General features: G+C 53.7%; 1 protein-coding gene across 1 annotated transcript in view; it reads left to right on the top strand.

Annotated features, from left to right (window-relative positions):
• Positions 1-25,803, top strand: part of TMEM132C (transmembrane protein 132C) — a 310,078-nt gene that overhangs the window by 273,830 nt on the left and 10,445 nt on the right. The window contains exon 6 of the mRNA XM_034637908.1: positions 12,566-12,709. Coding sequence (XP_034493799.1) covers positions 12,566-12,709 — 144 coding nt within the window. The remainder of the gene's footprint in view (positions 1-12,565; positions 12,710-25,803) is intronic.

The raw sequence follows: 25,803 nt of genomic DNA, 5'->3' as shown, positions 1-25,803 counted from the left end.
GAGCTGTTTAGTCTGTTAGCGGGGTCCTCGTCCCCCACCCCATTTCCCAAAACATTGTAGCTCTGTTACTAAAGAAAAGGAGGAGAATAGATACCCAGTGGTGAACAGCCCCTTTTTGCTACAATGTCATTCATTTTTATTTCCTCCAAACCAAATCAATTTATCTCTCTAGCCATTGCCTTTTTCAGGCCACTTCGGGATTCAGAGGTTTTTTTTCTGTGTTGCTGCATAGACACACCAGACAGCCACTTGTACTGCCTCTTCCCAGAAGAAGGGCCATCCAGAAACGGGTGCTTGCTTCCTCCTGCAATCCAAACACCAGGACAGGGAACTTTCTGCTCCAGAGGGATGGGGTGAGGGGGAGCCCCCTTTTCCCTCCTGATTTTGGCCAAGATGCTTTGCTGTCTTGGGAATTTGGAGAGGCTGTTTTGCCTGCCCAAATGTCTCAAATATTCAAATCTCTCAACATATTATCCTGACAGACAGACCTCACCACAGTTTGGCTGGAAAGAATTGGGGGGAAGCTCTTTTACTTCAGGGAAGGGGAGCTTCCTTCACTCCCTGGAAGGTCAGTCCTAGACCCCCAGGTCACTGAGTGGTCAGCGCCAGCAGGCTCCCCCTGCTCACACCCTGGGGTTCAGCCTCAAGGTCTGCAGCCTGCAAGCAAAGCCCATTCCCACCGCTCCTGGGGGTCTGGCTGATGATCCGTCCTGATCGAATCGAAAGCCTAATTAAACGGGTCCTCCACCAACTTGCAAGCAATGCTGAATTCGTTCCCAATTCAGTTACAGTTGAATGCACACCGTCTCCAGCCGAGCGCTCAGGGCTGATCTGCTGACTAGGAAATCCAGAGTCCCGGCTCTTGGACTTTGTTTCCCGGACGGGGCTAGTGTTCACGGAGTGGTCCCCTTTATGCCGAGCACTGAACCAGGGGTTTGTTGTACCTTCTCCTCAGGTTCTCAGAGAACCCCTGGAGGAAGATGGGATTATCCCATTTCACAGAGGAGGAAGACAAAGCACAGAGAGGGGGCAGGACCTCGAATGCCACACAGCAAGTGTGCAAACGGCAAGATGGGTGCTCTGATTTCGTGTTCCCTCCTGGAAGCAATGAGGGTCTCAGCCCTCCCCCGACTGCCGGCAACTGGACTCTTTTCTTGATTTCCAAACCTGGGCCTTTGATCTCCCCAGAGCCTGCTGCAGAAGGACTTGACCCCCAGAGGAACAGGACGGGAACAGGAGAGGTCCCCAGGGGGTGCACCGAGAGCCCTGTCATTTTAGGAAAACGGTCTTCTTGTCTAGGGATAGGCATCATTTTTCCGGAAGGGGCTAGATAGCAAGTATTTTAAGCTGTGTAGGGACACATATGGTGTCGATTACATATTCTTAAAGCCGTGAGAAATTCAAAAACCATTCTTGGCTCTTGAGTCCCCATAAAAGCAGACCATGGGCAGGATTTGGCCCCTGAACCTTGTTAATCGGTCTGCAAAAGTCTAACTACTATTTGCAAGGTTGTATTTGCAACCTTCCCTTCCTGCAAATATTTAAATTAATTAATTAAATTTTTAAAAATTCATCCTAAGAAGCAGCACATGCTTGCCGTCTCCACCCCAGCACTGACGATGAATCAGGAAACCGTAGACTTCCTGCTAATCCAGTTCCCTTTGAGCCGCCTTCCTCGGGGAAGATATGAAACTCTCAGTCCGCAATCGGAGGGGACCCCAGCAGGACATGCTGGGCTCCGTCTGCATCCGTGATGGTGGGGGATGCATGGATTTCAGAGCCCCTGGCTCATCGTACACCCATCACAGGGATGGACTGCTGCTCTGGCCACAGGCAGAGAGAAGGAAGCTTGGATGTGAGTTACTGGAAGCTGGCAAAGGGTTTGGATAGAAACGGGAAGTATTCTCATGCCCCCATCCAGTGGCTCCTCTGGAGTCCAAGGCAGGATGGGCCACCTGTCCGTCACACCCATGCTCACCCACCACTGACTCATTTGCTAGGCCGTCAGTGCAGTGTGGAGGGAGAGAACCACATACATGGTACGTACGATATGGAGATGTACCCAGAGAGACGGAGAGCCATAGATTCACAGGCTGTCTCTCTGGGGCTCAGACTGACGCTGCCGTCCTCAGGCAGACTGTCTTCCTCGGGAAGCCTCAACTTTGCATCTAAAGACCTTCGACTGATTAAACCAGACCCACCCAGATTCTCTAAGATAATCTGCTTTCCTGACAGTCAGCTGATTACAAGCATGAATCACATCTGCTGAATTTTGTCTGCACGGAAGCACCTAGACTAGTGTCTGGTGGAATACTGGGGACTGTCACCTGGTCACGTAACCACCCGTGTCTTGGCAAGAATTTCGGGAGAAGGCGCTCTCCGCGCTGTTCCTGAGTTTAGTGGGGGACACGACCATGTGCCGTGGTATGGCAGGATCAAAGGGGAAGCGTGCGTGCCCCTCAGCCCAGCAATCCTGCGGGTGTGTGCACAGAAGGGGAGAGCTCATTACCATGGCAGAGTCTGGAACTTCCTGACCTCCCATCAGAGGGCGAACGGAAAAGCAGAACTCGGAGAAGCCATCTGATGGACGTCTAGTTGCTTTCTGAGACAGAATTAGATCGGCGTGTGGATGTGGGTCTCAGTCGAGAGCTATGGTCCTGCCAGGTGGACACAGACAGATCGGGAAGACGTGACGGTGAGCAAAATAAGGAAGTAAGCAGAGGGAAGTCCAATATGATATAGTGATGTAAACCGCATGGAACATATGTTTCTACAAAACGTAAATGGAGGGAACAATGCTGTAGTTTCTCAACATAGGTGGGAACGTGATAAAAGTCCAAAATCACAGACGCCGAAGATATACGTGAAGTCCCAATGGCGATGCCTCTGGGGAGCGTAATCGGGAAACTGATTGGAGGAAAGGAGAGATTTCAGGGTTATGAGCTCTGTTTTCTCTCTTTTACAAAAGAAAAAAAAAATCTTAAATGAACACAAAATGCAGTACCATTCTGTCGTTCCAGATTTTGCGTGTTCCATGCTTGCGACACACGCGTCCTATTTTTTATCTTCTATCCATAACATACACAGCGCGGGAGCATGGGCTCGCCTCCTTGTGCTGATTGCCCGGCCCTGCACACCTCCCGGTCGTGCGGACCTGCTGCCTTCCCGGTCCACGCGGACTCTGTTCCTGGCGCTGACGGGCAGCTCGTAAACTATGAGAGGTAATCTTCACAACAACACTAATTATTCCGAGGTTCACAACCCAAGAAGCAGATGCTTGGAGAACTTAAACAATAGCAGGAAAGGGGCAGAGCCAGCACTCACGGCCATTGTGTTCCAGGTTCTCACGCCCCCAGAACAGGTGTTTCAGCCCCGGAGGTGCGCCTTCAAACCTGATGAGGCCACCTGCGTGCTTCGTACCCCCAACAAGCCACTTGATCAGCTCTGGGCCTCGGTTTCCCATCTGTGGACCAGGGATAGTAAGACTACCTGCTTCGTGGGTTGGGGGTAGAGATGACAATGTTGAGCAACACCTGGCTCGTAGCAAGAGCTCCCCAGATGTGACCTGGGGGTTTTATCAACCTCATTAATTAACCCCTCTCCATGGCTCGCAGGCTCTTCTGCCTTGAGAGAGGTTGTTTCTGCCCAGTCTGGAACATTCTCGATTCAGTGGGTCCTGTCCTCGGACCCTCAGTAGATTTGAACCCCCACCGTTAGATTAAAGGCCAGGCGTCCGGCCTCGGAGCTGCAGATGACGCCTCTGGGTGTGTGACCCAAGGGTGAGCGGGACCAGGTGCTCCTTGGAGGCCCCACGGCTCACCTGGGACCAAGCCAGGCATGACCCCGGCCATGGCCTTCCCACGGCTCTGCTTTCCTTCCTCCTTCTGTGCTGAGAGACGGCTCGCATGCCATTAAAGGCACGGTCTTCCAGTCCGTGATTGAGCCGTTCTTGGTACGGTCACGGAGTGACACTGCCCCCACTACCCGGTCCCAGAAGGTTTCCATCACCTACAGATTTGACTCCTGCCGTTTGAACCGCCGCCGTGCCGTGTCTTCCCCTCCCCCCACCGCCGGCAACCCTCCATCTCCACGGATTTGCCATCCTGGACACTTCGTGTGGACGGGACCCAGCACCGTGTGTCCTTCCGTGTGGCTCCTTGCACCCAGCATCACGGTTTTGAGGTCCGCTCATGGGAACACGGTCCGCGGGTCATCACTGTCCGTGGCTGGGTGTGTCCCGTACATGGACGGAGCACGTTTGCACGTCCCTCTTGTTCTTTCCAAGAACGTCATTGGGGTCAGTGCCCACCCCGTCTATTTCACACTCCAGAAGTAATTCCATGTTCTTTCTTTATTTAAAAATTAAATATACGATTTGTAAAAATACAGAAAACGGTCAAAGCAATTTACATTTATGAGGGCACCTCACACAACAAAGCATGTTTTCTCGGAAGCCTCAGGCTTTCTTCAAATTTGAAATGATAGTGATTTAAAGTCCCCGACTTTACTGATTCTTTTCAGCGGAGGAGGACTGTGGTGGAAGGGGGTGCCAGGCCGGGAAACACCGGAGGAGGAGAGAGGAAACGCTTCCCCGTCAGAGTCGTGCCTCCGTCGTGCCACGGCGGCCGGGAAACGGGGCGACGGGCCTGTTCTCAGGGCAGCCGGGGCCCACGGGCAGGGGACACCATGCTCGCAGGGGATACTGTGCTCGTAGAGGACGACTGCCTTCTGTGAGCTGAGTGGTGCACAGCTCCGGGGGGCCGCAGGCAAGGCTGCACCGGCTCTGGCCAGCCCGGCACCGAGGTGCTCCCCCAGTTCCCGGGTTGGGGGCTTGGGCGGTTTCTGAAAGCAGGACAGTCGCATGCATTTCAATAGTGTCCTCGGCATCTCATCTAAACACTGAATTAGCCTTGACTGAAGCGGTATTTGGGAGAACAGCCAGCCCCATACACCGCTGTGTCTGCTGTGTCCATTCATACATGTGCATGCACACGCACACACACACACACACACCACAGGCACGAACACGGGCGCACATACCACATGCACGCACACACACACACATGCACACACACATGCACGTTTTGGCTCTAGGAAAGCATCCCTCCATCCCGACCCACCCGTCTCCCAGGTCTTTGGGGCCAGACGCGCGTCCTCTCCTGCCAGACTTGGCCGACGTGCCCCATCCACGCCTGTGTTTCTCTCTGTTCTCCCGGGTTCCACAGTGTTTGCTGTGGCTTTCCATAATCCCACAATTTCAGGGAAGCAGGAAACTACCATCCAATCTGAAAGCGGCTCCTTTGCAGAGGTCAGAGGGTCATGCAGGCGTTTCTATCTCCTGACCTCTCGAGTGGCCCAGCCTCCTTTGGAGAGACAGCCAGGACTCCACCCCAAGGACTCGGTCCCACAGCCCTGGGCACATCCTGCAACCCGTCTCCCACCTCTGTCTTCCCCCAGGGTCTGAGCCTCACCACCTCTGGCTGCCTCTGGAACATCACGCCTGTTTTCATGCCGACAGGGTCTGCCCCCTTTCTTCATGATAACACAGACTGCTTCTCGAGGTCCCGATAAAGGACGTGTCTTGCCCCCACTTTGCAACTTCCTGTCCAGGGCTGCGTTACAGCACAGGACCGTCTTCTAGGGCTGCCGTAACACACGACCCCGGGCTTGGGCTTCCTCAACAGAAAGTTCATGGTTCCGGAGGCTGGAAGTCCAAGATCAAGGTGTCCACGGACGTGGTTTCTCCCGCGGTCTCTCCTTGACTTGCAGACAGCTGTGTCCCTGGTGTCACTTCCTATTCGATAAGGAACCAATCCTATGGGATTTTGTCACCCTATGGCCCCATGGAACCTTGATTACCTCTTTAAAGACACTTCCTATCTGTAAATACAGTCACACTGAGGATTAGGGCTTTGACATATGGATTTGGGGTCAGGGGCACAATTCAGTCTACAGCACACACAGATCCTGACCTCGAGAAATCCCAAGTCTAACCTGGAGAGCTAAAACAAGCATCCAGCTCATCAAGGGACCCTTATCAAAACGTGCCCTTAAATACTTGCTAAGTGATTATAGGAACACTACCAGGTGCTGGAAATAAAAATGTTCAAAACTGAACTTACCACCATAGGCTGTTTTCCTGCCATTTTAGCGGATGGTCTCCCTTTGTNATGGACGGAGCACGTTTGCACGTCCCTCTTGTTCTTTCCAAGAACGTCATTGGGGTCAGTGCCCACCCCGTCTATTTCACACTCCAGAAGTAATTCCATGTTCTTTCTTTATTTAAAAATTAAATATACGATTTGTAAAAATACAGAAAACGGTCAAAGCAATTTACATTTATGAGGGCACCTCACACAACAAAGCATGTTTTCTCGGAAGCCTCAGGCTTTCTTCAAATTTGAAATGATAGTGATTTAAAGTCCCCGACTTTACTGATTCTTTTCAGCGGAGGAGGACTGTGGTGGAAGGGGGTGCCAGGCCGGGAAACACCGGAGGAGGAGAGAGGAAACGCTTCCCCGTCAGAGTCGTGCCTCCGTCGTGCCACGGCGGCCGGGAAACGGGGCGACGGGCCTGTTCTCAGGGCAGCCGGGGCCCACGGGCAGGGGACACCATGCTCGCAGGGGATACTGTGCTCGTAGGGGACGACTGCCTTCTGTGAGCTGAGTGGTGCACAGCTCCGGGGGGCCGCAGGCAAGGCTGCACCGGCTCTGGCCAGCCCGGCACCGAGGTGCTCCCCCAGTTCCCGGGTTGGGGGCTTGGGCGGTTTCTGAAAGCAGGACAGTCGCATGCATTTCAATAGTGTCCTCGGCATCTCATCTAAACACTGAATTAGCCTTGACTGAAGCGGTATTTGGGAGAACAGCCAGCCCCATACACCGCTGTGTCTGCTGTGTCCATTCATACATGTGCATGCACACGCACACACACACACACACACCACAGGCACGAACACGGGCGCACATACCACATGCACGCACACACACACACATGCACACACACATGCACGTTTTGGCTCTAGGAAAGCATCCCTCCATCCCGACCCACCCGTCTCCCAGGTCTTTGGGGCCAGACGCGCGTCCTCTCCTGCCAGACTTGGCCGACGTGCCCCATCCACGCCTGTGTTTCTCTCTGTTCTCCCGGGTTCCACAGTGTTTGCTGTGGCTTTCCATAATCCCACAATTTCAGGGAAGCAGGAAACTACCATCCAATCTGAAAGCGGCTCCTTTGCAGAGGTCAGAGGGTCATGCAGGCGTTTCTATCTCCTGACCTCTCGAGTGGCCCAGCCTCCTTTGGAGAGACAGCCAGGACTCCACCCCAAGGACTCGGTCCCACAGCCCTGGGCACATCCTGCAACCCGTCTCCCACCTCTGTCTTCCCCCAGGGTCTGAGCCTCACCACCTCTGGCTGCCTCTGGAACATCACGCCTGTTTTCATGCCGACAGGGTCTGCCCCCTTTCTTCATGATAACACAGACTGCTTCTCGAGGTCCCGATAAAGGACGTGTCTTGCCCCCACTTTGCAACTTCCTGTCCAGGGCTGCGTTACAGCACAGGACCGTCTTCTAGGGCTGCCGTAACACACGACCCCGGGCTTGGGCTTCCTCAACAGAAAGTTCATGGTTCCGGAGGCTGGAAGTCCAAGATCAAGGTGTCCACGGACGTGGTTTCTCCCGCGGTCTCTCCTTGACTTGCAGACAGCTGTGTCCCTGGTGTCACTTCCTATTCGATAAGGAACCAATCCTATGGGATTTTGTCACCCTATGGCCCCATGGAACCTTGATTACCTCTTTAAAGACACTTCCTATCTGTAAATACAGTCACACTGAGGATTAGGGCTTTGACATATGGATTTGGGGTCAGGGGCACAATTCAGTCCACAGCACACACAGATCCTGACCTCGAGAAATCCCAAGTCTAACCTGGAGAGCTAAAACAAGCATCCAGCTCATCAAGGAACCCTTATCAAAACGTGCCCTTAAATACTTGCTAAGTGATTATAGGAACACTACCAGGTGCTGGAAATAAAAATGTTCAAAACTGAACTTACCACCATAGGCTGTTTTCCTGCCATTTTAGCGGATGGTCTCCCTTTGTATCGGTCAGGAGGACGTAGGATGTGTGGCAGTAACAAGCAGCCCTGAGGTCTCCAGCATTTACTCTTATTTATTTAAAAAAAAAAGTTTGATTTATTTGAGAGTGAGCACGTGGGGAGGGGCGGAGCAGAGGGCGAGAGAGAATCTCCAGCCGACTCCCTGCTGAGCACAGAGCCCCACATGGGGCNGGACAGTCGCATGCATTTCAATAGTGTCCTCGGCATCTCATCTAAACAGAATTAGCCTTGACTGAAGCGGGATTTGGGAGAACAGCCAGCCCCATACACCGCTGTGTCTGCTGTGTCCATTCATACATGTGCGTGCACACACACACACACACACCACAGGCACGCACACGGGCGCACATACCACATGCACGCACACACACACACATGCACACACACATGCACGTTTTGGCTCTAGGAAAGCATCCCTCCATCCCGACCCACCCGTCTCCCAGGTCTTTGGGGCCAGACGCGCGTCCTCTCCTGCCAGACTTGGCCGACGTGCCCCATCCACGCCTGTGTTTCTCTCTGTTCTCCCGGGTTCCACAGTGTTTGCTGTGGCTTTCCATAATCCCACAATTTCAGGGAAGCAGGAAACTACCATCCAATCTGAAAGCGGCTCCTTTGCAGAGGTCAGAGGGTCATGCAGGCGATTCTATCTCCTGACCTCTCGAGTGGCCCAGCCTCCTTTGGAGAGACAGCCAGGACTCCACCCCAAGGACTCGGTCCCACAGCCCTGGGCACATCCTGCAACCCGTCTCCCACCTCTGTCTTCCCCCAGGGTCTGAGCCTCACCACCTCTGGCTGCCTCTGGAACATCACGCCTGTTTTCATGCCGACAGGGTCTGCCCCCTTTCTTCATGATAACACAGACTGCTTCTCGAGGTCCCGATAAAGGACGTGTCTTGCCCCCACTTTGCAACTTCCTGTCCAGGGCTGCGTTACAGCACAGGACCGTCTTCTAGGGCTGCCGTAACACACGACCCCGGGCTTGGGCTTCCTCAACAGAAAGTTCATGGTTCCGGAGGCTGGAAGTCCAAGATCAAGGTGTCCACGGACGTGGTTTCTCCCGCGGTCTCTCCTTGACTTGCAGACAGCTGTGTCCCTGGTGTCACTTCCTATTCGATAAGGAACCAATCCTATGGGATTTTGTCACCCTATGGCCCCATGGAACCTTGATTACCTCTTTAAAGACACTTCCTATCTGTAAATACAGTCACACTGAGGATTAGGGCTTTGACATATGGATTTGGGGTCAGGGGCACAATTCAGTCCACAGCACACACAGATCCTGACCTCGAGAAATCCCAAGTCTAACCTGGAGAGCTAAAACAAGCATCCAGCTCATCAAGGAACCCTTATCAAAACGTGCCCTTAAATACTTGCTAAGTGATTATAGGAACACTACCAGGTGCTGGAAATAAAAATGTTCAAAACTGAACTTACCACCATAGGCTGTTTTCCTGCCATTTTAGCGGATGGTCTCCCTTTGTATCGGTCAGGAGGACGTAGGATGTGTGGCAGTAACAAGCAGCCCTGAGGTCTCCAGCATTTACTCTTATTTATTTAAAAAAAAAAGTTTGATTTATTTGAGAGTGAGCACGTGGGGAGGGGCGGAGCAGAGGGCGAGAGAGAATCTCCAGCCGACTCCCTGCTGAGCACAGAGCCCCACATGGGGCGCGATCCCACAACCCTGAGATCACAACTTGAGCTGAAACCGAGAGTCGGGCACTCAACCCACTGAGCCACGCAGGCGCCCTATTCTAGACTCCATACCTGGAGCTGGTCCACAGAGGGGCCCCTACTCAGTCAGGCACAGCCTCAGGTGATGGAGCAGCTACTGTCTGGAATACTTGTGGTCACTCTGCTCCAGGAAAAGTCCCTACAGGAAGGCGGGGAACTGCTCTTGCCCAGGAGTGACCCACACCATGTCAGCTCACAACACCGACCAGAATTAGTCACGTGGCTCCCACCAACCACACAGACTCTGTGCGGGAAACTCAGTTTCACGGTGCGTCCCAAGACGGCCAGAAGCCAGAAGGCAGAGGGGACTGAGCTTTGTCCGCACAGGTCAACCTCTTGGGACACGGTGCAGGGCAGAGTGGATGTGGAGGGACCCACGGAAGACACTCAGCACGTGACCTCCACCACAGCACCTCTCCAGCCGAGCCCACCAGCCCATGTCACCTCCCTGGCCACAGTTCAAACAGGGACACTCGACTCATTTCGAGCCACTGCCCCCAACGCTTCCTCCACCCATCTACAATCTCCGTGACTGTTAATTCTCTGCTCCTGCCCTTTCTGGTGGCCGGTGAGACATATACCACGTCCACCCCGTCTGAATCCTGACGCGATTCAGATAGGAAGGATAGGAAGTGTTGGGTGGAAGAGTGTGTATGTGTGTGCACGCGTGTGTGTGTGTGTGTGTGTGTGTGTGTGTGTGTGTGTGTGCCTGCAGTGACCGTTAGGAAGCTAATCACAATTAATCCACGAGGGAGTTTGCTGCCTTAATGAAGCCATTAGCCAAAGACCATTCTGAGAGAGAAAACGTAAAGACTGGGCTCCGAGCACATTACCTGTAATGAACCTGAAAATGGACTGGGGGAATTTCTGCGGTATTCTTAGCATCTGTAATGGCCAGTGCGCGAGCCGTCAGATTGCAGCCCCAGCGCTGGGAATCCTGTGGACCCAGGAGAAGACCCAGCGGAGGGTTATTTAACTGCTGGCTGGTGGGTACCAGCATCAGAGAGAGGCTGGGACTCTCCTCGTAACTGATGACTCTTTGAGCTGTGCTCCTGTTTAAGGCACAAGGTCATTTCTGTGCCAATTGCTTCCCCGGAGAAAGAAGTGAGAACATCTCTCTCCTTACAGCTCCGGCTTCAAAGGGGAGTGGTGCTTCTGGAGACAGACTTGGGAGGAATTGGCCCAAAGGTAAAAGGTGCTGATACATGTCCCAAAGCTACAGACCTTTTTTCCTTTTCTTTCTTTTTTTTTTCTTTTATCTTCATTTGGCCCTAAAAGGAAGAATGACAAAAGTGCCTCTAGGACTCAAACGAGAAGGCACTTTCTTTACCACTTTGAACATGACTACATGTGTGGGAGCCTCGACGCTAATCGTTCTGCAAGGAGTCGGTGTGAACGGGACGAGGCCAAGTCCCCACAGCTGTGATGGAGGGGGTCCCAGGGGCAGCAGGGCAAGAGCCTTTGGTGTGAATCAAAGCCTGCAAGAAAGATGGCACCCCAGCGGTCTGGCGTCCATCACCGAGGTGCAGCGGTCCTGGGCATCCGGGGGGTAAAAGTGACGGGCTCACTGATCTTGGAGCGGACGTGTGCTGTTTCTCTCCTTTGCCGGGTGGGAATCCCTTCACTCCCTCTTCTTCTCGTAGTGACCGTTTTCCTGGGTAAGCGTGTGAGTCACGGGGGCGCCATCCTCCCCCGTACAAGGGATGGGCATTTAACCCCCGTGAGACCAACAAGACCGTCCCCCCAGAAAATGCAGATCCTCTGTGGGGGGGACTCAGGGAAAGAAATGGCCGAAGCTGTTCACTCCGCTCCAGCTGGAGATGCTGCCCCTTCCTCCCGGTTTCCAGTGTCCTGGGAGTGGATGGGGGGCCTGCCTTTCCAAGGCCTGCTGCTGCTTTTCCTTTGACCCTGGAGTGGCCCGGGACCCAACCGATAAGAACCTGCATTAGTTTCCTATTGCTATGCCAGATTAACACCTACTTGATATATCACAGTTCTGGGCACCGGAAGTCAGAAATGGGTCTTATGATGGAGAGAAATCAAGGTGTCAGCAGGGCTGGGTTCCCTCTGGACGCTGTAAGGGAGGATGTGTCCTTTTCGAGCTCCTAGGGCCCCCCCACCTCTCCTAGGTCATGATCGTATCCCTCTGACCTCTGCCTCGGTCCCCTCCCTCGCCCGTCTTCCTCTGACCCTCACGGTCACCTCCTATAAAGGACCCTTACGATTCTGTCGGGTCTGGCCCTGGATAACCTGCCCATCTCGAGATCCGTCAATCACAACAGCAAAGTCCCTTAGACCATGTAAAGGAACAGACTTGCCAGCTCCGGAGATTAGGGCTGGGGCTCGGGGTGGGGAGGTGCGTTACTCAACCGACCACAGCGCCTTCCTGCTCAGACTAGCCGGAGCTCGTTGCTGTTGCCTGCAACCCGAACCCGACCAATGCACCACTTCCACTTGGTCTCTGCGAAAGAAGAGGAAATACGTTTCAGCCGCTGTAGCTGGTAGCTAAGAAGACGGTCCTACATAAACTGCTAATGTTTGTTAAATGTTACATTGTTGAATGTTCTTGGAAAATTGTCCCAAAGAATGGCCTTTTGCCCCAAGTTCCCAAGGGGAGCACTACGCCATCTTGTTCTCAGCAAGGACCACCTGGAAGGTTCCCCCTGGTGTTCAAGAGCACTGACTTGCCCCCTTGACCCGGTACGTCTGATTCTTCCGGCAGGACACTGAAATTCTGAACACCGCCATTCTCACAGGAAAGACGGTAGCCCTGCCCATCAGGGTGGTCTCTGTGGAGGAGAACAGCGCCGTGATGGATATCTCGGAGTCGGTGGAGTGCAAGTCCACAGATGAAGATGTCATCAAGGTAAGTGCCCCCATCCATCATCTGCACTGACCCAATGGCAGCTTCCCTTGGGCATCCCATTCGCTAAGAAGGTTCAGCCCCCGGAAATAAGAAACTCAGCTGGTGGGTTTATGTACACCACACTTCCGGTCGCTCCACTAAATTTTCCCATTTCGATTTTTCCATGTCGGCATCACTCCCAACCCGGTGTTCATCAAATATGCTTTGGGCTGTGGTTCAAACCCCGAGTACGCACAGTAAGCAAGCAGGTGATGGCAGGGGGGCAATGGTAAGCCAGACGCGCCCTGGGCTAGAAGGACGACCCATCCTCGGCTAATCGTGGCCATGAGTAAATGGAGCTCTTTATTGCCGTCTCTTTGAGAGAAACAACACATCTGGATTTTATGTAAAGATCACTTGCATTCCCGCATGGGCAACCAATTATAATATTTTTCATGGGCAAAAAATACATCTGTGACATGAGTCCGGCCCCTGGGGCAGCTGTTGGAACCACTGATAGGACAGACCGTGAACCATGAGTCAAATCCAGCCCACCCTCCTTTTTGTAAATAAAGCTTTATTGGGACATGGCCGTGCAAACCTATTTCTGTATTGTCTGTGGTGGCTTTTGCATGACCCCAGGAGGGTCCCACCATGATGACAGGCACCATTGGGGCTGCAAATCTAACACATTTATTATTTCTCCCTTCCAAGGAAAAGTTTGCCTAGAGCAATCTGCTCTAAAGTTTCTTGAGGGAATGACCGTAATTCTTGGTCCTTTCCACCAACATTTGCTGTGATAATGCATCCACAATGCCTGCTCAAGGAGTAAGACAGCGTGAGGGCTGTTCCAAGCCAGAAATGAACCGTTTGGCCTTTTTCCATATGTTTTGTAGTCCTGGAAACACCCTCAGAAGAAAACGTAAAGATCCAAGGCAAGCAAACAAACAAAGCTTTTTCCCCTCACTAGGGTCCGACACACAGCACCAGCGTCCTCTCTGCTGTTAAAAGCAGCACGTGTAAGTCAAAGAGAACCGTACAAACCTCTGAGTGTGGGGATTGGGGTGGGAAGATCGTTCCCTGCAGACGGCAGCCCCCGCTCAGCTACGGCGGCAACTGCTCTCGGAGCCTCGGGCGGCATGCGAGCCGTCTGGGTTACGACAACCTCCGGCAGCGGCAAGGGGCCCCAGCAACGCCAGCATATTCTCCCCGCTTTCTGACCGTTGCACGCAGCGTCTCAAGGGAGGGATGCTTTTTCCTAATACCCCCGAGAGTTTTTTCTGGGCTAACGGCGGCCGCAAGCCCAAGGCGCCTTACAGAAGACCCGGAGGCCTGTGGGGGGAGCGGGAGGGACAAAGTTGTGAACCACACCAAGGGAAGCAATGTGAGCCACGCGTGTGGTTTAAATGTCTCCAATAGTCACATTCGGGAAAGGAAGAACACGTGAAGCTAATTGTTTTTGACGCGTGTGTTTAACCCACTATTTGAAAAGCATGATCATTTCAACATGTGATCAATATAAAAATTATGAACGTGCTGTTTTGTGTTTATGGCGCCCGGCGTTCCAAACCCAGTGTGGATTTACACGTGGGGCACACGTCCGATCCGACCCAGGGCTCCCTGGCCACCGTGGCGAGTGGCTCCTCCATTGGGCACAAAGATCTCAACTCGGGGGCAGGGTTTCGCCATGTTGGCTCTACCGAAATTTTCTGCCGGGCAGTTCTTCGTTAGGGGGCTGTCCTGTGCGCTGGAGAGCCCCTGCTCTGAGGGGACCATGCTGTGTTTCTGGCTGGACAGTCACCCCACTTTCTTGGCCAGGCCGAGGTGGGGCGGAGGCCCTTGTCAGGATCTGGAGCCCACCCTGCCCCAGCCACGGTCACACACCCCAACCTTGGCGACCATCGGTCTTTGTGACTGATTTGCAATTCCCTAAAGAGCCAGGACCCCTGGTAAGGAAGTGTGACCCTTTGAAAGGACACGTTCACATGGATGGCTTTTCTGGATGGGTTAAAGGGTCCATCTGTGAGCCGACAAAATCCCAGAAGCAAATTTCGCTGCAGTTGTTGGTGTAACTATCTTCAGCTGCTCTTAAATGAGTTTGTCGTGGAGCTGTTACTCACTGCTATTTTAGAGAGTAGGAAAAGAGAAAGCTGGTGTTACTGGTATTTCCAGGAATATACTAGTATTTCTAGGAATAGATTCAGAAACAAATGTACCCAAACTGAACTAAAAATTGCCTCCTGAAACGACTTCGGAGTCGCTGCTCCAGGCTGCTGACGAAACAACGGGTCGTCCCGGGTCAGCAGGAGCCGAGAGGGGACGTCGGCCGGGCTTGGCGGACTCGGACTCCATCCCCAGGACGCAGACATGGCCCGTGGTTCGGGGTCTGGTGAGATCAGAGCTGGAGGGGCATGGCTCGGGGCGTCGTGGAGAGGGGGGTGGGGAGGGACCGTGTGGTGAGTATCTAGCCCGCAGCAGGGGCACTAGGGTCCGGACGCAGACCTACCCGAGCCCCGTGGACGATCCCAAAGGCTCTGACACCCACCGTGTGCGCAAGCGGACAAACCAACCTGCCCCGGTTTGCTGCTGAAGGCGAGACTCCTGGTCGGGGACGGAGGGCGGCCAGGGTTTCTGCTCCTCCTGCCCCAGATGCCTGAGCTCTTCTCTCCAGGTGGCCGAGCCAGGGGCCATGCCAGGGACCCCTGCACACACAGGCTGGGTTTTGAGAAGAGCACTGGGCTTCAGGGCATGAGTCCTGAATTACGACCACAGACCGGACCAGGCTGGGACCTTGATCTGGGACGTCCGGCCTCCCACGCGGTGGGAGCTGTGCGCCTTCGAGCCGCATGGTCGGAGCAGCCGATGGACTGAGGCAGAAAGCCTGCCCATCCTTCTCCCCGGAGAAGCTTGGCCACGAGCGTGCCTGCTCTGTGCTCTTCAAGGGGACCTTACCTCTGGCTTCCGAGGCTGCTCGCTAGATGGTGTCCTTGAAAAGACCATTCAGACAAAGGCAGTCGAGGCTTTATTTGTAAGGAGTGCAGGAGAACCGTGGAGAGTTTCTTCCAAAACCTTCCTGGCCTCACCGTTCCAAGCTCCGCAGCGTTGGGCAATCCGTACATCCTCTCCCCAGCCCAGGCTCCTTCGGAAAGTGGGGGCGGCCGCAGTCCCTAGTTCAGAAGGCTGTTGTGAGGATTGCCGAGTGTTATCAATCAAGAAAAGGACGTGACCTAGTAGCCAGACATGGAAAGGACTTACCTCTGACCCTGGCCGGCTCAGGGAATCCCTCGACAGCCCTCGAGGTTAGACGGGGCTGTGGGCGGAGTACTGACAGACATCCTCTCTGCGCCAAGCACGCCGTTGCTAAATTATCAGAGTTGCAACTTACTTCGTGTGCGCCGTTCAGTGGCATCTTAGTAAACTTCCTGGGCTGGTGACCATCACTGTGACCCAATTTTAGAATATTTTTGTCACCCCGTTTGCCGTTAATCCCCATCCCCACACCCAGCCCTGGGCAACCACTAATTTACTTTCTGTCTCTGTAGATTTGCCTTTTTTGGACATTTCATAGAAATGGAATCATACAGTATGTGGTCTCTTATTAAAACAGCTCGGCGATCATTTCTTACACATCTCTCTTGACACATCGGTGCACAACCGTATATAGAAAAATAATTTTTAAAAAATGGGATCACGAAACACAAACTTCTTTTACCACAATTTTATAACTGTCAAATCTACACACACACGCACACACGCACACACACCCCTGCAGCCCCCCTGTCAGCCCCCAGGGATCAGTGTGGACCTGCCCCCTCACTTCTGTGCCTTTCTCCACACAGGTGGGATCACGCACACAGATCAAACACACAGAAAAGGGTGGGTTGTGCCGGTGTGTGTGGCAGAGATGGGCCACGGCTTTTACACCACTCCACCTGTTCCCTCCTCTCGCGTGTCCCTGACACGCCAAGAGAGGCTCCATCTGGATTCGCCTAAGGAGCCCCGGGAATCCTGCAGCCGGGAGCGAGTGGCCCTTGCAGTGCTGAGACGTGTCCGGCCAGCTCCATGGAGTGCGGGGTACGGGGGTTCGGACTGGAGACACGTAACCGGCTTGCCTCGTGAAACTCCGGTCTGGGTTAGCGTCCTGTCCTGCCAGATCCCGAGCTTCCTGTCCCTCTTTGGCCTCTCTGCTGAAATCAGTTTGCAGACAAGGATTTGGTCTCAGGCTGCGTCGCACGCCCACCTTCCCAGCAGTCCATCACGGCTCTGTCAGGTCTACGTGCTTGTGGAACGATGAAGACTCCGGTTGGCTTAACGAGTAAGGGCAGCAACTGTCCTGTGCATGGGAGGTCTAGGGCAGCTCGGCCTTCACCTGTGCAGATGTCATTCTGAACCCCCATGTGGTGGCCCCTGGAGACTGGAGGCCCACGACTTCTCAGGTTCAAGTGCAGCAGAGATGAGGGGCTCCCTTCGCTCGGTTGGAAATCCGGGGACTTGCTGTCAATGGGGCAGGCTGAGCTGCGTGACCACTCCTGGACCACGACCTGGGGCCAGGGCAGTGAGATGTGTTGGTCGTCAAGACCACCCGAAGCACGTGGACCAAGCATGGGAAGCATGTGGCCCCATGGGGGTTCCCCTGAAAATCTTTCAAAAACTGTTTATTCTAAATTAAATGAGTAGATGTCGGGCAGCAGAAATAACGGGCATCCAGGTCATCTGAGCTGGAATGCGGGTTACTCCCATTTGCTCTCATGTGTGCTCCCATGCAGCTCTGCTCCTGAGCTCTTAGGGGATGACTAATGGCCATGCAGTGTCAGCTTAGGGACCATGGTGCCACCTCTGGTCCTCCTTGCTGAGACGCTGATGGCAAGACAGGTGTGCAGGTGAGTCTGTGCTGGGGGGATGTCCAGCAGAGCCTGTGTCCCTGGTTCTCCCTGGAGGACATGGCCCTGCAGTTGGCTGTTGAAGCCAGCGGGTAATTGGCAAGGAAGTGGACGCCTGGCGTGTGGACAGCTTGAATGGGGCGATCCCGGATCAGAAGAGGAAAACACCTGTCAGATAAAGAGAGCAGACTTGCTTGAGTCTCAGACCAGCTGGCCTGCCAGCTCCCTCTGACCCCCGAGCTCCCAGAGGGGAGACAGGTGTGGTTGTGGCCAGGGGGGGCCTGGTCCTCCAGGACACCCCTCCTGAGATGCCCCCATCTATCATGTGGCTAGACTGTTTTCTGTGCTCGCTGCCGGGGGACCTGTGATTACACCCTCGCGCTCCTCGCTCCCAGTGACAGAGTGACAGCACCGCGTTCAGTCAGCGGCGGGGGCTGCTGACCGCCCCCTCCCCCAGTAGCTCTGCTAGGCATGGGGGTTCAGAGAGAAGCCACGGGACACCCAGTCCCATCATCACAGGACTGCTCCATGCCTTGTGTCCTGGATCCAGGACTTCAGGACCTCAAGTGACATCACCAGAGGAAAGCGAGCCCGTTGCCTCCCGGGGGATGGGGGTGCCGGTGACTCGGAGAGACAGGTCAGACCTGTTTAAGGCTGTCACTCTGGAAGCTTCTTTCCACGCTCCTCCTCAAGGCAGGAATAACCAGAGCCCCTGTAAACAGACTTCTGGGGCTACGGGGTCCGTCTGCCCGGCCTTCCGCATATGCCCCGCCTGCCAGCCCGGCCCGACCTGCCTGCTCGCCGTGCGCCAGGCGCTGCGCTGATTCCCGCATTTGTGGGATTTCTCCTTGAATTCTCCCCGCAGATCTGAGACGCCGTGGTCTCCCCGCACCACACGCCCCAGCCTGTAGCCTGAAGGAGGATCCCCCACCTCCCCTGTGCGTCTGCTACAGGCTCGGCCCTGCCTCGGGGCCTGCGCCCAGCAGAGGGGCCGCGTTGAGCGCTGGGCCTTTGCTCAGACAATAGATACCGAATTCCACCTTCTCCGGGTGCACACGTGCACAGAGGCGATGGGAACTGTGTCAGCGGCAGGCGCACCTATGTGGCTGGACCGCGGCGATCTCATGCAGTGGACCTGTGTCAGAGCATCAAGGCAACGTCTTCAATGCATACAACGTTGACACGTCAAAGTATCTCCATTAACTCCCAGAGAATACCAAAGGCTTTTTTTTCCCTTCAAAAAACTATGTGGCTTCTAACCGTCCATGGAGGGGACGGAGCTGCGACCCTGCTCTCCAAGTCACACGGGCTACTGTGCATGATGGTGTGAGGCCGCCTTCCGAAAAGAGAAGGAAAAAAATCAGGTTTAATGAGTCTCGTGTCGGTGAGCGCCTTGGCACGGAGACGTCACAGAAGGAAGACCGCGTTATCACAGACCTCAAGCAATGTCTTTACATCCTTTGCCCTTTTTTATTCCAAAGTGAAAGGACAGAGATAACTTTTCACCAATTACATTGGCAAAGATCATTAAAAAAAAAAAAAAAAAGAGGAGGCTTTCTGGAGCTAAACCACTGCTGTCACGTCCGAGTCCGAGTGCTACTCGCTGTGTGACCTTGGACAAGTTGTTCAACCTCTCTGTGCCCCAGTGTCCGCACCTGGAAGTCTGTGGGCTCCGCACAGAATCTAGCACGGAAGAGCCTCTCCTGGCCGAGCGCACAGAGCCCGCCCGAAACACGCAGCACCTGTACACCCTGAGCTGGGACTGGCCGCTGTCCCTTCTGCTCACATGCTGCTCCGCTGATCTTTGCTGGGGGCCGTCCTGTGCGGTGCGGGATGTCGGGCGGCAGCACCAGATGTCATTTGCACATCTCCCAGCTGTGACAGCCCCTCCCCTAGTGGTGACAACCAAGAAGATCTCCAAGGTTTGTCAAATGTCCCCTGGGGGACACAGTGGCCCCCGGTTGGGAGCCACTCTGTTGAAGACCTACTGGATATGAGGAACAAACCACACAGGCAAGTCGGGGAGGAGGTGCCATCAGGCAGAGGGAACAGCAGGTGCAAAGGTCCTGCCGCAGGAGGACCAGCGGGGGCACAGGGAACAAGGCAGGGATGCCTGGAAGATGCATGGAGAGATCCCGGGGCACATCAGGGAAGAGCTGCTCTCCTCTAAGGATTTTGCCAGATTTGAAAAGGGTTTCTGATTCACACAAATTTCTCCACGCTAGCCCCAGGTTAAGAAGGTGGGAAAATGTTGAGGGGCGCCTGGGTGGCACAGCGGTTAAGCGTCTGCCTTTGGCTCAGGGCGTGATCCCGGCGTTCTGGGATCGAGCCCCCACATCAGGCTCTTCCGCTATGAGCCTGCTTCTTCCTCTCCCACTCCCCCTGCTTGTGTTCCCTCTCTCGCTGGCTGTCTCTATCTCTATCGAATAAATAAATTTAAAAAAAAATAAAAAAAAAATAAAAAAAGAAGAAGGTGGGAAAATGTTGAGAAAAGGTTTCTGGGTTGGAAATTCCTACTCGTCCTTTCAGATCCCTCTACCTTCTCCTCCCACTCTGGGAGGTTGACCTTTGCGATCGCTTTACCAGGCGCGGCCCTCCCCGGTTTCCCCATGGTCCGAGGCCGTGGGAGGCTCCAGCAGAGGGGTGGGGGCGGGGGTAGCAGTATGTTCACCCCCCCGGGCCCCTTCCTGCAAGCTTGCTGGTTGACAGCGGCTGCACCCTCCCCAAGGTCACGGCTCCGGGAGGCAGGCGTCTCGGACGGGGCAGCACCCATGCTGGGTTCCGGTAGCCACCCCTCAGCTGGGCTTCCCCGGTGTCCCGGGGCTGCTGTAACCCATGGCCACAGACCGGGCGGCTTAAAGCAGCACTATTCTCCCCCCGCACGGAGGCCAGCAGTCTGAAATCGGGGTGTGCGCAGGGCCGGTCCCTGCCTTGCGTCTGCCAGCTCCTGGTGGCCGCAGCCCTTGCTGTTCCCTGGCGTGTGGCCGCACCTCTCCGTCTCTGCCGGTGTCCCCGCATCACTCTCTGGCCACTTGCCTCTGCACCCTCTTTTCCTCCTCTGAGGACACCAGTTCTCTGTGGCCCACTCCATGCTGGTATGACCTCGTCTCAGCTGATGACGTCTGCAAAAACCCTATTTCCAAACCAGCTCCTGGTCTGAGGTTCCACGTAGACGTGGAATTTGGAGGACGCCCTTCACCCCTCTCCCCCTGTCTGTCTGGCATGCTGTGCCGTCTCCTGCTGGTTTCCTGTAGCTCTGCCCGCACCTTTATACAGCGTGCCTTTGTCATACTCTCCTCCGGGTGACATGCAGCGTCTGTTTCCTGCCCAGGCTTGGACTGATCCAGCCCGTCCGAGCGGGCTCGTTTGGGATGGGCCAGGAGACAGGTGGCCAGGGCCGCCAGTGGAGAGGATGCAGATGTGACCCTCCCGGACTCGCCGGCCAGCAGCCTCTCTCAGCCCCTTCCTTTCCCTGCTCACCTGCCAGCAGGAACGGAGATGACCCCAACACCGCGTGGCACGAAGGATGACTTCCAAGGCCCCAGTCTTAGGATGCTGCCTGGGACGATAACCGTCCAAGCCGTCCGGCAAATCCACCATCTGCAGCCGCCATCAGCAGGTGCGAGCCTCACCCGCCTCCCCACCGCGGGCAAGCCCCGCCCCCCCGAAGCCCCAGCTCCCCAGCTGCCTCTTCTACTGGGATCACGATGGCTGCCCAGAGCTCCAGAAAGGACCGAAAAGAGGAAAGCGCATTGCAGATGTTCTCCTACAAGAAGACATCACTGCTGCATAAGACCGTGCAGTATTTTGTGTGAAGAGAGCAAGGCCACAAACAGAGACAGAGACAGCCAGTGAGAGAGGGAGCACAGGCAGGGGGAGTGGGAGAGGAAGAAGCAGGCTCACAGCAGAGGAGCCTGATGTGGGGCTCGATCCCATAACGCTGGGATCACGCCCTGAGCCGAAGGCAGACGCTTAACAACTGTGCCACCCAGGCGCCCCTGAATTTAATTTTTATTTCCAGCCCCCCAGGCTCCTAAGTGGCAAAAAGAAAAACAAAAAAAAAAAACCCTCACACACACAAAACAACGATGCCAGGAGTTTGATTTCCAAATATAGTNATAACGCCGGGATCACGCCCTGAGCCGAAGGCAGATGCTTAACCGCTGTGCCACCCAGGCGCCCCTGAGTTTAATTTTTATTTCCAGCCCCCCAGGCTCCTAAGTGGCAAAAAGAAAAAAAAAAAAAACCTCACACACACAAAACAACGATGCCAGGAGTTTGATTTCCAAATATAGCAAGTTTGAAATACTAATTAGAGATCCAAGTGGAGATGTTGAATAAGCCATTGGGCTCTGGAGGTGGGATTCTGGGAGTCGTGGGCACAGAGGCGATTTAAAGCATCATAACTGGATTATCATAGTCATGGAAGGAATGTGTTATGGGCTGGATGTCTGTGTCCACCCCCCCCTGCCCCAATTCCTAGGTTGAGACCCTAACCTGCAACGTGGTATAAGANGCCCCAATTCCTAGGTTGAGACCCTAACCTGCAACGTGGTATAAGAAGGTGGGGCTTTTGGGAGGTGACCAGGTCACGAGGGTGGAGCCCTCGTGGATGGAATTAGTGACCTTAGAGCAGAGTCCCGAGAGATGCCTCAGCGTTCCACCACGTGAGGACACAGGGAGAAGGTGGCATCTGAGAGATGGGACGGACCCTCACCAGATGCCCATCTGTGGGCATCCTCATCTGGGGCTTTCAGCCTCCAGAGCTGTGAGAAACGACTGCACTTTGAGCCCCCAGTCTGCCATATTCCGTTATACCAGCCAGAATGGACTAAGACGGGAAATAGAAGATTCCATGGAAATGGAGCAAGGGGGATTGCATTATTTCAAGGAGCGAGTCTCCAAGTGGTCCCAGACCTGGACCATCAGCATCAGCTGGGACCTTGTTAGAAATGCAGATGTGGGGGCCCCACCCAGACCCACTCAGTTGGAGACTCCAGGGGTGGGTCCAACAGTCTGTGCAGTGAACTCCCTCTCGGATTTTCTGTTAAGTTTGGAACCTGCTTGGTTCAGAAGTCGCATTGGATGTCAATGGTTGACCAGCAGATGGCTTTGCCCTCCCCCGTGAAAGTGGTCCCCAAGTGGTTCCCCACAGGAAGGATGTGGGCGATGTCGTCAGGAAGTCGCCACGGCCCCAATGACAACAGAAGATGTCAACTGACCGAGTGCCACTCAACCAGACCCACCCTGGCCCCTCCAGGTCCTGAGAGCAGGCATCAGTGGCTGGGTCAGTGGCCACCATGTGTCTGGAGTGCATGGTTTAAATGTCCGAGTGGGCAGAAGCCAGTGGGCAGCTTTCGTGGGCGGCCCACCCACCATGACAGATGAAAGAGAGTCCCAGAAACGAAGCCAAGGGACTAAAGAGATTCCTATGGGGTTTTCGGTTCCTATTTTGCAGATAAGCCGACTCATTTTGTGATATTGTGGTTCTCACTTCTAGCCACTTAGGAGATGATTAATGCATCCCGAGACTTCCCCAGACATTTATGACACCTTCCGGAATAGCAGTGACAATGGCTCTATCATGCAGTGCAACTTCATACCCTTGGCGTTCTTCTTAATTATTTATATATTCTGGAGAAGCCAGGTTCCCTCCCACCAGCGCTCAGGAAGGTAATAAATGAGCAAAGTCAATGGTCTGTAAATTACAACATTGATTAAAGAAGTGATTACTGATATAACTCTTGCTGGGCTATTATGCTAATGCCTGCCCAGATCCAGGACAGTGTTTACATGCTAATGGCAAGTCTGGGACAGCAACTAAAATTGGTTTCCACCCTTAATCAGTAGGTAAACATTTTTAAACCACTCTTGACCATGAGTGAGAAGATCCATCCGTGTGTTCCCCTCCCAGCTGCTCCTGCCGCTGTCCCCAGCAGATGGAGGAGATTCTCTCCACACAGCCCTCACCAGCTGCCCTTCAAACAGAAGCAAGGGCTGGAGATGAAAACTGGGCCCAGAGTAGCCATCCATAGTTCCAGAAGCTGGGGAAAGAGAGGGTGATCACACGAGTCCATTGCTCAGCTTCAATGTGATTTAACTGGGTCCACAGACCCCCCAGAAGGAGACACTGCTCCTTTGAGAGTACACAGTCCTGACAAGAGACAGATAAGCAAATTGGCGATTATAGCCTAGTGTGGTAAGTGCTACACGAACAGTCCGTGTGTGACTTCATTAACCCCAAAATGTTGTGCAAAACTGTATGTATCTGCATTTCCACAGCAAGAATTAGCTTGACATGTGTTCTCAAAGGAGTCAGTGGCCCCAAAAAGGTTAGGAAAAACTCCTTGAGAACTTTCTGGAAGCCTTCAAGTAAATGTCTTGCATTTCCACTGCTCTTGGCTCCGTCACATATCTGTTTCTAACCACATCTCCCCTCACCCCAAGATCCTTGTCTGGTTGTCCTGAAGCAGGCATCCCCATGAAGAAAGGGTTCTTTTCATTCACCCATCCACCTGTCCACTCATCCATCAACCCAGCCATCCACTCATACGTACATTCATCCATTCATCTATCCACCCATTCATCCATCTATCCCCCCATCCACCCATCCACACACCCAAACATCTACCTATCCATCCATACATCCATACATCCTTCCACGCACCCACCCATCCCCCCATCCACCCACCCATCCATCTATACATACACACATACACACACACATAAACACACACACACATACACACACACATACACACATACATACACACATACACACACACACACATACACACATACACACACACACACACACACATTGACCTGTCCGTTCAGTATCTGCTCTAATCTTTTGCTTCATGAACACCTGCTGTGTGGAACCAAGACATCAAAGATTTAAAAAGATGTACTTCTTTCCTTCAAGGATTTCAAAGTTTGGTGGTTGATCTGGACACATGGGGCAAGTATAAATTGAATTTTATCAACTTGAATATGCAAGACAGTCATGTCCTTTCTTGAAAACACAAGTTGATTTCTATTCTCAATTTTCAATTCATTAAGGCTACAGAACATAATCCCAGTCTAATTTTCAAAAGACGTAAGTATTGCCAAGGCCTTGGGAGAGGGGGGTTTCCAGTCTTCAAATGTTCTGCTTACAGTCCCTAGGGCATCCGTTCCCAGTCAGAGTTACCTTGGATATGGTCCCATCCTTGTCCACGGAGCCCCTTCCAGCCGGTCCCAGGGACACAGGCATCTTCCTGCCGTTTGTTTGCCACATGAGAATGTCCATCGCGCTGTGTGCAGATTCACCTCCCTAAGGTTTTAGACTTTGGAACACAAAATCTTGATACGTGCAGGCTTTTATTTTATTTTCTGTGTGTTTGTCTTGCTTTGTGCTCTGTCTCAGCCCTTTCCTGAGGCAATGATGTGGTGGGAATGGGAAAAGCAGAGGGAGAAACACAGTGGGAGGGGACATAGATTGGGAGTCACTAATGTGATGCGGCCGTTCACAGGCTAAGCAGTTATAATACAAATATATAAATGATCCCAGGGGCCAGGGAGGTGCCTGGCCAGGCCAGTGGGGAAGACAGGGTGTTCTTAGGTAAAGGGAGCCTCGTGTGCAGAGGCTTGGTGTCTCAGACTGTCAGGAGCGGGTACTATCAGAGATTGGTGAGTCAGGCTGCAGAGGAAGAAGGTAGCACAAACCCTTCAGATCCTGGGAGGGTGCTTAGGGTGCAGCTCATTTTGTGAGCAGGCATCAGCCAGGGGACCAGACGCCTCTGGTGCCCACCGAGAGTTCAGGCTCGGCTGTAGCTCACTTTGGGATTGGGCCACGTTCCACATCAAGCTACTACTGTTTTCTGTCCCAGGGTCTTCTCAGGAGCCATGGGCTAGTGTGTCAGCCTGGAAATGCCAGGGGGTTAACACACGGGGGCGGTGAGAGATGGGAGCCTGTAGGTAATATTCCTACCTCTTATCCTTCAGCGGGACAATTTTGTAGGCTTTCAGGAGGTTCCAGAGAAACTGATCCACAGCAAGGAAAAAAAAAAAAGATGTAACTTTCTATTGACTCATCCTCTTTCTCCGTCTCCTTACTCTACCCCTGAGCCCCTCTCCCAAGTAGAACAGGTGCACAGAATCCTTGTCTCAGGCTCTGCATTGAGAGGACCCGAAATGAAGCATGTGTGCTTTGCTAGAGAAAATGACAAATGGAAGAAGAGTAGTCTGCAGGGC

The sequence above is a fragment of the Ailuropoda melanoleuca genome, chromosome 12, assembly GCF_002007445.2.
Source record: "Ailuropoda melanoleuca isolate Jingjing chromosome 12, ASM200744v2, whole genome shotgun sequence".
NCBI classification, from domain to species: Eukaryota; Metazoa; Chordata; class Mammalia; order Carnivora; family Ursidae; genus Ailuropoda; species Ailuropoda melanoleuca.
This window is presented reverse-complemented; position numbering and strand designations above follow the sequence as displayed.